This window comes from Electrophorus electricus, chromosome 3, assembly GCF_041902795.1.
Source record: "Electrophorus electricus isolate QZ-2024a chromosome 3, ASM4190279v1, whole genome shotgun sequence".
Lineage (NCBI taxonomy): Eukaryota > Metazoa > Chordata > Actinopteri > Gymnotiformes > Gymnotidae > Electrophorus > Electrophorus electricus.
The window spans coordinates 7,448,306-7,460,000 of NC_137499.1; the positions used below are offsets into that span (position 1 = coordinate 7,448,306).

At 45.7% G+C, this 11,695-nt stretch overlaps 1 protein-coding gene across 6 annotated transcripts in view; it reads left to right on the forward strand.

Moving 5' to 3' along the window:
* The window catches only part of lrp4 (low density lipoprotein receptor-related protein 4), a 77,592-nt gene that overhangs the window by 34,824 nt on the left and 31,073 nt on the right, over window positions 1-11,695 (forward strand). For all 6 annotated transcript variants that reach the window (XR_014122572.1, XM_035523813.2, XM_035523821.2 and 3 more), the window contains 2 exons: window positions 42-188; window positions 9,988-10,104. Coding sequence is in view for 5 of the 6 variants with exons in the window: in XM_035523813.2 (XP_035379706.1) it covers window positions 42-188; window positions 9,988-10,104 (264 nt within the window). In the remaining variant the exon portion in view is untranslated. The remainder of the gene's footprint in view (window positions 1-41; window positions 189-9,987; window positions 10,105-11,695) is intronic.

Genomic DNA, 11,695 nt, shown 5'->3' on the forward strand with positions numbered 1-11,695 from the left:
TGTTGCTCTAACTTCATGTCTGTGTGTGCGTACGTTTGCAGGTATGCTGGGCAGTGCGGAGTGCTCGTGCGGGAGGAATCACTTCACATGTGCTGTGAGCGCGTTCGGAGAGTGCACCTGCATCCCAGCTCAATGGCAGTGTGATGGAGACAATGACTGTGGCGACCACAGTGATGAGGATGGCTGTAGTAAGTGTGCACATGCACACACACGCGCACACACACACACACACACACACACACACACACACACACACAGACATGGGTTTATACATGTCACACATCACCAGCTGCTTTACCATGGACGCCTGTCTACCTGCTCATTCAGGTGACTGTACAATCAGCCAATCATGTGGCAGCAAGTCAGCATATAAATGCATGTAGACATGGAAAAAAGCTTCAGCTGATGAGCCTGGGGAAGGACATGGTCTGAGTGACTGTGCATGGCATGGCTGATGGTGCCAGATGGCCTGCTTTGCCTATTTTAAAAAACCTGCTGATCTCCTGGGATTTCCACACACAACAAAGTTTGATGAGAGCGGTCTGAGGAGAGTTGTCAGATTGCTTCCAGATGACAGGAAGGTTACAGTAACTCAAATGACAACTCTTTACAACCGCGGTGAGCAGAAAAGCACCTTGGAGCACACATCATGCCGAAGACTGAGCAGAAGGACACGCAGAGCTGCACTCCTGTCGGCAAAAAAGTAGGCCTCTAAAGCCAACGTAGATAATGGTTCATCAAAAGCACATAGCTGAAGATTGAAGATGAAAACACAGTGCCACCAACACTGTCCATTTTTAAAATGTCCTCATCTACAATAAAACACCAAAACGATGGTGAGTGGTAAGCACGTGTGAGAGTCTGACCTATGACTCCAGTGTCATGTCATGACAGTACTTTGATGCCCATTGAACTGGGACAATAAACACAAAATCTTGCATGCCAAAACATAGAAAAAATGCAGCCTGTATACTGTACAGAGCAGCTAAACTTCAAATTAAAATACGTATTGCAGTAAACAGCAGTATTGTCTATATTGTGGCTATTGTGGTGTCTGTGGTCAGCCAGAGGAGGGTGGGGCCCCCCCTTTGAGTCTTGATTCCTCTCAAAGTTTCTTCCTCATGCTCTAAGGAGTTTTTCCTTGCCACTGTCGCCCTTGGCTTGCTCACTGGGGGCTTGGACTTGGACATTTGTAAAGATGCTTTGTGACAACGGCTGTTGTAAAAAGAGCTACATAATTAAATTTGACTTTGACTATAACAGGTTCTGACATTTTGACACTGTGAAGGTCACATGACAACCTCATGTCAGTGTGTTCCAAAAGGTCCATTTTCCAGTTTCCACAGACAACATGAAAGCTGCGTTTTCAGAGGGAACAACTTTGGAGAGCGTGTTTCGAAAAGATGTGTTCTCAGTGATGCCATTTTGTTGTGGATGAGTGCGAAAACCGTCTAAAGAGCAGATGCGTTTTCCAGTTTAATCATGTCGGTGTGGACCAGCCTCGGTTTCAGCTGTGGCATACATCTGGAAGGGTCAGCATGAACAGCACGGATCTTGTTCCCACTACTCGGACCGCTAGTGCAGGAGGTGTAAAGGTGTGAGGAATCAGTCAAGTCAATGACACAACCTGCATTTTGTCGCTGACCACGCGCTCCACGTTACCGCCATGGTTTACCCATCGAATGGGATATTGGCAGCATAAATGGGCAGCTGACAAATCTACAGCAAATACATCATGCAGTAATGTCAACATGAACCACAATCTCTAAGGAATGTTTCCAGCACCTTGTCAAATCCATGCCAAGAACCGAAAGCAAACAGGGGTGTTATAAAGTGTTCTATAAGTGTTTATGTAACTGCAAGTGTGTACTAAGAATTTTCTGAGACTAAACATGACCTTAAACTCCCCTAACCTTTAACAAAAGGAACCTGTAACTTTTTGAAAAGGCGCTTTTGCTTGTTAAGGCAACTTTGCTAGCCCAGACAAGGTAGGTCACCCCCTGATTGTAATGGCTTGTCTACAAAGTCAGGATGTTTTTGTCCTGGAATTGTAAAAAAGCCAGCACACACTCACAAAAACACACATGCAAACACAATTTTACTACAGCTTTGATTATTATGAATCCCATGTTGAATCTCACATTGTACACATCAGGACCAGCATGTATTTTAGTCAGTGCTTGAAAAGTGTGTACACACACACACACACACACACACACACACACACTCTAAAACACATATGAACACACACACATGCACAAACACACAAACTCAATCTGTACACATAATATACACACATGTCTTTCTGTCTCTCTCAAAGCATCATCTTTCTTCCCTGCATATAGTCCCGTTACTGCAGGCGTTTGTATTTGACACCTTGTCATTGTCTGGGCTGAGATAACAGGGGACTGACAGCATGGGCTCATTTACTGTGTGTAGAGTATTGCTGCTGCTGTCGCCTGTACCTTTCAGGCTGCATCTGGACTGCTTTCAGGAGCAGTGACAGTTGAGACCACAGTGCCTCATCACACTGACCTTCCACGCTGTAAAATCACGATGCACAGAGCTCAATTCAGTTTGACCCATAGACAGCCGAGATAGTAGGATCAGTGTAGGTAGACGTGTGTGTGTGTGTGTGTGTGTGTGTGTGTGTGTGTGTGTGTGTGTATCCCTATTCAACACACACACACACACAAATGATGCTTTCTCTCTCTCTCTTTTTTTGCCATGCTCTCTTACTCCCCTGGTGTTTCTTTGCTCACTAATCGTTATTGATCGTGACCATCAGATTAGCTGCCTTAACTCATCTGTATAGATCAGTAGAAAGTGGCGTGTGCGCACTTGCGCACACGCACGCATACACTCACACCACGAAACCCCGTTTTGTTGGCCATATGCAATGTGACATTCGCATGTGCATTAGGAGAGCATAATGTATTGCATAGGGCTGTGTTTGTTTTAATGTAGATAGAAATGGAGATGGCAGGGATGTTTGTTACTGGTTAAAGGATCAAATCTTCTGGCCTGCACTTCCATTACTCTAAATTACATTAGATAAGGGCTGCTTTCCAGACACACCTCATAAAATGGCCCGTCACAGTTTTATGGCTTTTAATAACATACTCGGAACGTGACTTCCTAATTGAATGCATTGTATGCTTTTTCCTACTGCACCACGAGGTGGATGTAATCAATCAGGCCTGCTTGTTGGCTAACATTTCAACTTTTGGAGAGGGTTTTGACTGTTGTGTAAGACGCATATGCACTTGTGTATGCGTGTGTGTATACACACACCTACACACACAATTTTTAAAAAGGTAAGTCGTCATCATCACAGTTATCCTATGTGAAGCTAAGAACAGTTTTTTGTTATATAGTATATTTCCCCAAGGGCACTATTTGGCGTTCAGAACTAGTATCCGGGTGTGTGTGGTTTTATATGAAAGGTACATTAGTGTTCTGTTCCAGTATGTGTCTGGGGTTGTATGTGAACCTCTACAAATGCAATTAGGCTATGGAATCTAATTGAATCTAATTAGGCTATGGAATTTGGAGCAGAGACAATGCTGTTTAGATTATGTGCACGGCTGGACAGCAAGACACTCAACCTAAGGATTACAGTACGAGTGTGTTGGGGGAACGTGCTGGTGCTACTCTCTAGGATATGTATATCCTCTGGCTGTCTGATCCGAAACACTGTCTGGAAGGTTCCACAGGGGGGAGTGACTTGCAACCCAGAAGGAAGATGTCCTTAACGTCACAGTGTTGCAAAGCAGAACAGGCTGTGTACCTCTCAAGGACACACTTAATGAGTGATGACGATTGTTAATGAAGGTATAAATCAAGCAGGATCTTCAAAGTAATGATGGCTCCCTTTTCTTTAACAATTCGAGGGGGTGGTGGGGTTCATGGCTGGGGGTTTTGAGCAGCTGGGAAATAAGGCCCGGCTCAGGGTCACTTTATCTCCGCAATAAACCTTTGTAGGTCTTCGGTTTTCCTCTGGAGGTTTAATCTGTGTCCCAAACTTGGAGGAAAGAGCAGGATGAACAGATTGGAAGCGTCAGTTGAAGTGTTCGATAAGAAATCGGTGGGGATTTTGGGACCGTGTCAGGAGACACGTAGAAGAGGGTCGAGGGATGTGCATGGGCTTGTTTGCTGGAGAGCCGTGGGCTGTTTTGATGTGACCTCCTGCTGAGCGCAGAGGCTGTGAGGCTAGGAGGGTGGTAGTGGGGATGCAGGAACATCCGTTCTTAACAGCATCTGAAGGTGGAACCATCCTGCTGCTCCTGTTCAGTCCAGAATCTCCCACTGTTTACCCATAATCCCCTTCTCCCTCAAGGACTAACCAATGGGAGATGAGCCATGCCCTTGGGAATGCCAGAGACTAACATGAAGCCAGAGCAGCTCTTTAAAGTGCAGAGAGAGAGAGAGAGAGATTAACGACTTCTCTCTGCGTTCGGCCTCCAATGTGTTCTCCTTCCTGTGGATATGTGTGAAAGACAAGTCACTGCACCCCCAAACCCCCCCCCCCCCCCAACCCCCCATCCTATACGTGCATCTGAGGGCTTTCGCCTTCCTGCTGTTCCCTCTGTCTCATTTGCATAATCCCCAGAAGCCCCTGCTGCTGTAGCCAGAGCTCTTGTTTGACAGTGGCCCGCCATGAACCCAAGCCACCGCCCTCGTCCCTCCTTCTGCGTCAATATTGACCCCAGGGGGTTGGCTGGTCGGGGGGGTTGTTTGCGGTGAGTACAGCCGCCGTACGAAAGGCCTGCTGTTGGTGGCCTTCTCTCCAGGTAACGGCACGCCTCTGCTCCTTATCTTTCCCAGTAAATGGAGGGTGGCTTCCTTGGCTGAGAAGTGTAGACCTGCTCGATGCCTGGCTCACTCGTTTTCAGGCCGATGATTTCATTTAGTGTTGGATCTTATTTTTGTAGGGTAGTCATAGAGGTGGTAAAAAAGAAATCTTTATAAGTTGTTTCGCGTGTGTGTGTGTGTGTGTGTGTGTGTGTATGCACGTGCGCACATATGTGGTGCTGGGCGTGTGAGGGTGTGTGTGGTGCACGTGCACGCATGCATGCCATATTCACCAGATCAGTGTCATCCTTGTTCCCCTGTGTGACACACTTAGGAAATTGCTTTGCTTTTATCTCTTGAACCAGATTTCCAACTGCTTTGGAAACTTTTAAGAAAGAAGTTTCCCTGAAACATATGTGGGTATTGCTGGCTGTGGGTGGGTGTGCATGTGTGCGTGCGTGCGTGCACGCCAGTCAGTCAGATGAAGATAAGAGTTTGTCATGTCTGAGGGCCTCGGGTCCGTGATGCGGGCTTTGAAGACAAGCCTGCTTTGTTTTCAGTTATTTCACAGAACAGTGTGGATGAAGGAAGCCCTGCAGTGTGTTCATCACTCACTGAGCAAACCTGATCTCACCGGTTAGAAACCCTGCAGGAGGGTAGATGTTCACGGGCAGGTGTTGATGTCCAGGGGCAGAATTCTGTAGATGCCCTGGGCCCGAGTTATCTAGATGTTTAGTAGCTGGGTTGGGTAGATGTCCTGAGGCAGGGGTGTGTAGCTGTTTAGTAGCTGGGTTGTGTAGATGTCTTGGAGCAGGTTTGTGTGTTTCGGTTTAGATCTTTCCTGCATCAGTGTTCCACACAGAGCTGATCCGCTTTGGAGCGCTAACTATTCAAGTGTCTCTTTTAAACCCTCAGCACCCTGGGTTAGTCGTCATGGCAACGAACAAACCTTTTTGTGTTTTCCTATTCATGTAAGAAGTGTGTGTCTATTTGGAGTAATGTGGTAGGAAAACCTTTCATGGATGTCGTTAGCAGTAAACTGTAAACTTGTGTGCCTTTAAATAGCATTAATTAATGTCAAACCACCTCTCATCAACAGTGAAAATGTGCTTGAGATGCAGAGAGTGCGTACAGAAAGCATGGTTTGGCTTTGCTTCACGCATCACTAACTTCATGTTGAAGTTTGGTGGAAATCCCTTCGTACTGTTTCTGTGCAGATTTGGAACGGGGGCGATATCGATTGGGCTCTTTTCAAACCTCTGCATTGCTCTTCCCTCCTAATTCTCTCATTAGGTGGAAGAAAGTCCGAGATGGTGACAGAGAGAGTCAGCAGCAGACAGAGAAAAAGAACCAAACCCAAAATAAAACAATCTGATACACAATGCATTTGCATTTTTCTTCTGACACCCAGGTGAACGAGAAGGGCAGACCTGACAGCTCAGCAAGCCTGCAAGAAAAAAAAAGAAAAGAAAAAAAAAAAACCTCACTCGCTCTGTCTCCTCTCCCCCTCTCACTCCCCCCCCCCCACCCCACATTCTCTCTCTCTCTTTTGCTTGCTCACTCTCTGTTGCTGTCGTCTTGTGACAGTTTGGAAGATGTGCTCCAGGGTGCCAGAGGCCTGTCAAGCAAGTGCTGAGTAGGCTATGTGGGCTACGGGTAGCAAGACCGAGCAGAGAGGGGATCTGAAGCAGGCCGCGTCAACCCGGCAGGTAGATGGGACGTCTGCGGGAAGCGCCTGGCTGAGTGCGGGTTAATTACAGTATCACAGACATCCAGTTGTGGGGGGTAGAGGCAGGGCAGGTAGATGGCAAAAGCCTTCTGGAGCTGATAGCAGCCTGTGTTCGGGGAGTTCTGCAGCAAAGTGACCCGGGGCTTCTGAACGTTTTGGATCAGTTGGGTGTGAAAATGTCGATTTGTTCAGTTAGTGTTCGGACGGCCAACATTGCTCTGTGGTTGGTAGTCTGGCAAACTGTCATCTTATCGGCTTGCTGCTATTCAGGTTCTTTTCATCCGCAAGAAGCTTCTGAACCAGAACAGGCATCTGGTTTTTCGGGCTTCTGCTGTCGTGTGGAGACCTTTCCAAGCTCTTTCGGGGTTTGCACAGATAAATTGCTCCCTTTATGAGCACTAGATCCCGCTGTAGTGCAGTAAATAGGAAGCTCTTAACGATACTGCTCTGTGCTGCTGTAAAGACTCCCTCATCTTCCCTTATAAAACAAGACCAGTGCGTGTTTCTGTACACGCGTGTGTGTGTGTGTGTGTGTGTGTGTGTGTGTGTGTGTGTGTGTGTGTGTGTGTGTGTCCGCGTCCGCGTGTGCATGCGTGTGCATGACTGTGAGTGCATGCAAGTCTTTGTGTATATGTCTGTGTGTCAGTTGAGAAGAGACTGCTATTTGTCACTTTTATAGCCTATTTTTAACAGACACACACACACACACACACACAGAGACTTGTTGCAAGAATGGCTCTATATTGGCTGTTTTTGTGTATTAACAATTGCCCTTCATTGCGGTTGCTCTAAGGGTGAGGTGGCTTGGGCGGAGAAAGAACAGTAAGATGCTGGCGCAGATGCAGTGAAACACATCACACACATTGTGTATGTCACAACCCAGGAATGATGAGAGTTTCAGCTGCTGACTGGGATGGGAAATGCACATAAAACTCACTATAGTTTCTGTGTGTCGGAATGGAGAGAAGTATTTGCATCTCAGGCTGAAATGGGGGAGAGAGAGAAAGAGAGAGTGGAACAGAGGAAGAGCGTGTGAGTGTGAGTAACTGAGTGGAGGGTGCTGACTGGCCATGTGAGTGATTGACCATATATGTTGATTTTATAAGACTCTGCATGGAAACTTTTGCTCGTGGATAGACGGGGAGAATGGAGCAGAAAGCAGCGTGAGGTATCAAAGGTCCAACCCCATTTGCAGATTGTTCTTGCAAATATGGAAACTGTTATGTGGCGTAATGGCTAGTGGCATAGCTGTGTTGCCCATTATATACATATAAAGCACACTGGACCAAATTCATAAAACCTACCGCAAGATTTGATGTGATATTAGCATAATGTAGAGCCATAGTAACGGGTTTCTTTGTTCATGACTGGGGATTGCTGAGATCTTTTCCATTTGCGTAATATATGATGTTACTGCCTTATGTTCTTATTTGCATGACATTATAGATTCATTATAGAACACCACTCTGCAAAAATACCACCTGAACCCATCCGACAGCTCATTTCCTGCCAAGTCACCGACGTGGATTGGCTAAGCATTTCCCAACCAGCGTTTGGTCATGTAAGCAAGTCATCAGCAAAATTTTGCACCTGTACCCATTCAGCTAATTGACAAATTTATTCACGTTTTTGGTCCATTTGGAGGGAGCACAATGGCAAACTTTGCCACTGCAATAGTAGGAGTACACGAAGCGGAAGGTGACTTGCTTGAGCAGGAACTCAGAATCTCACAATCCTTTGCTATAAGAAAAGGTTAATGTAGGTGATGGAGAGGAAGAAACTATAAAGATGTTGAAAAGAAACTGTTTTGCTGTTCTGATTTAGAAGTACTGAAATCATCAACACGGCATCGCCAGGCAGCTCCCATCAGGGTGAAAGTTACAAGTTCATTACATTTTTATGTAATTGGCAGTTTTCACCATACCACTGGTCTCATGACTGGGGTTAATCTGATATGCCTCTTGGTGGGCTTCTTTAATATGCATAGCCTCATTTACATGTGAATTTTGATTGGCTTTCACCTAGGGCACATGTGAATTTAGTGCAGCTGGTATGCTAATTATCGCTACAGTAACTTTATGAATAGGAATTAAACACCATGCCGACATTTTGTGATGGTTGCTGTCATGTTTTATGAATCTGGCCCATTGTATCACATTATATAGCTAGAGCAGTTCATTATTACCTGGGATAGAAACTCCACTAATGCAACTGCATGGGTGGGAGGGGTGAGTTTTATTCATCTGCTGATGTTTGTTGTCGCTCTGTGCTCATTCTGAGAACAGCCCAAAGGCCTTTCATTATACTGTGCACTTATGTAAAATGACAAACTTTGAAGTGAATTTAATTGCTTGCAATGACAGAGTCCTAGACCCTCACAGAACAGATCCGTTTGGCTGCAGTGCTTCTCTGGTGGCGGTGGAGTCATACGGTCCGCAGGGCTGCCCTCCTGGTTGCTTTTTGTTGCCATGGGGCACGGACTGTTGCCGTGCTCACGTGTCAAATCCATCCTGCCTCTTGAGTTTGCTGTTGCCCAGCTTTTATCATAATAAAGTGAGCGATGATCAATCATTCCCTGATTTCCTTGTTTGTTCTGTGTGAAAACGCACCTTATCTCTGTGTGTGTGTGTGTGTGTGTGTGTGTGTGTGTGTGTGTGGCAGTGGAATGTTTGTAGGGTGGGACTCATTGTTTCGATTTGATGAGCAAATTCAGTGGTTTAGTCTATATAACTGAAATATGAAACTTTTATTTTAATACATATTTTAAAATTTCTAATACACTGCATGTAGTGGGCGTCTTTTGTGTGTGTATTTGTATGCTTGGGTGTGGGAGTGTGTGTATTGGCACGTGTGTGTCCGTGTGTGTTTGGGGGGCTCATGTCCTGTCCTGCCCTGCCTTGCCTCGCCTCAGTCACTTTGCATTCATCACTAACTTATGCTGGAGCTCAGCCCCTGAACCCATCCCAGGCAGTGATGTCACCCTTTTTTTTTTTTTTAACTCTATCCAATCACAGTGGACAACCATGGTCTCACATAGGAGCTGCTCTGAGATCTGACTGAGAAAGGCACCAGACACTCCCCCACTCTGCTTCTACTCTGGGCTTCTTCTGTTTGACATGACATTTTATACTTGCGTGTGTGTGTGTTTGTTTGAGAAGAGTTTGAGAACAACCATAAAAGATGACATTATAGAGAAACCTACACATCACTCATCACCTGGTTTCACAAAAAGAATTAATTACCCTTAACAGACACATACGTTTTACACTTATTATGCTCATTATTCATTCTTTGGTTTATTGTGAAAATCTTTTTTGTTCCATTATACTTTTTTTGTGAGTCTTAGAACTATTGTTACAAGGCAAAACCCAGCAAACACTCCGCTTGCTTTGTATGTTACACATATGTACCCGTCAGTGTCGTCACGGTAACATTCTCTTTCCTGTTGTTCTTTTCCTGCTCAGTGTTGCCCACTTGCTCCCCTCTCGACTTCCACTGTGACAACGGAAAGTGTATCCGCCGTTCGTGGGTCTGTGACGGAGACAACGACTGCGAGGACGACTCAGACGAGCAGGACTGCCGTGAGTGTCTCCAATTTAATCACGTTGTGCACAGGTTTTAAAGAACATGGCCCCTCTCGAACCCAGCATGTCTCTCTCCTACCAAAATAACAAAAACACTTAAAGTTCCAGTGGGGTAAAGTTTATTTAAAAAGGAGGGATGGGGCCAAAGCAGTGTAAAAACAGCAGAGACTAGTTAAAGGATTTTATCTATCCGTCATCCCACTGTTAGAGTGGCTTGAGATGCGCTTTCAGAAAGTGAATCCAGTTGTTGATGTTAGCGGGCTCTGATCTGAAGGACTTCCTGCTGAGACAGTGCAGTTCCTGTCCTGAAGAAATGGTGCATGAAACTTCACCCAAACATGTTACTGATGGGGGGGATGCATTGTTTATGGCTAGTCAGTATTTTGTGAATGTCATTCTTAACTGCTAACTGGTACCTCAGGTAAGCAGTTTACTGAAGCTGTCAGTGTAAGGTAGATGTTGATATGTGCTTGTTTCATTCAGGTGTTAGCATTTGAACCAGAGTGGGCTAGTAGCCAGGCTTTAGCAGGCCTGAGGCCAGCACGTGGGCCCTGCCAGAAGGAGGGGTCAAAGAGGTCAAGGTTCCCATGGAAATGACACCTGACTTGTGGGAAATTTGGGGGGAGGGACCTTTGACCTCTGGACTGACACTTCCCGTGCGTGCCTGAGGCAGAGCATGGCAGGCGGGTGGGACTAAAGTGGGCAGGGCTAAAAAGAGCTCCAGTTGGGCATCAGAAGCCCAAGTGCCTGCAGTAACACTGTCACTGCACATCACGCCATTATTAGTAGCACTGTCACAGTACTGAAAGACACAAGGTTCAGAACATCATGTCATTATCCGTCACACTATCACTGGATATCATAAAGACTTATCCGTCTGGGGAATCGCTGATACTTCTGCACAGTGCCCTCAGACCTTGTATAATATCCCCTCTCTGTTAATCACAGCAATTAACAATAGCAAGAATAAAAGCACCTCATTACTGTTATTATTCATCGTAACTGCACAGCCCACAATTCCCCTTGCCCACTGAAACTCTTTGTGACTGACATTTTTAAAGAAGTGCAGTTGTAAATCAACTCGTGGACGCACGGCGTGGGGGACACTGCATGAGAGAATGCTGGGACACAAAGGAGTCGATGTAGCGCTGCGTTTCTGTTTCAGCCACACCACACCAATTAGTCACAACTGCACAAAAACTCCACTGAGAAAGACAGCGGGAACCAACCCTCAGGTTTCTCTTTATACGAGAGAGAGAGAAAACGAGAGAAAGAATGAGAAGGGGACTGAATACTTGTGTGTGACCTACATTTCCTGGTTTTGATGTGTAGATGTTGAAGTGGCCTCATGTTACAGGGGGTCTATCTGCCGTGAGCTTGATGTGAATATTTCATTCAAATACCTTGTAAATCCCCCACACAGACACACACACACAAACACATTCGTACTTATTATTTAATGCTGTTTCTCTCCCTCTTCCTTGCAGTTATTATTTAATGTGATTACTTCAAAAAAAAGTGAGGTTGTGATCTTCATGCTCTGGTGAAGCTCTGAAAATGAACAGAGAGAAGCTTGGGGGCATTGGGG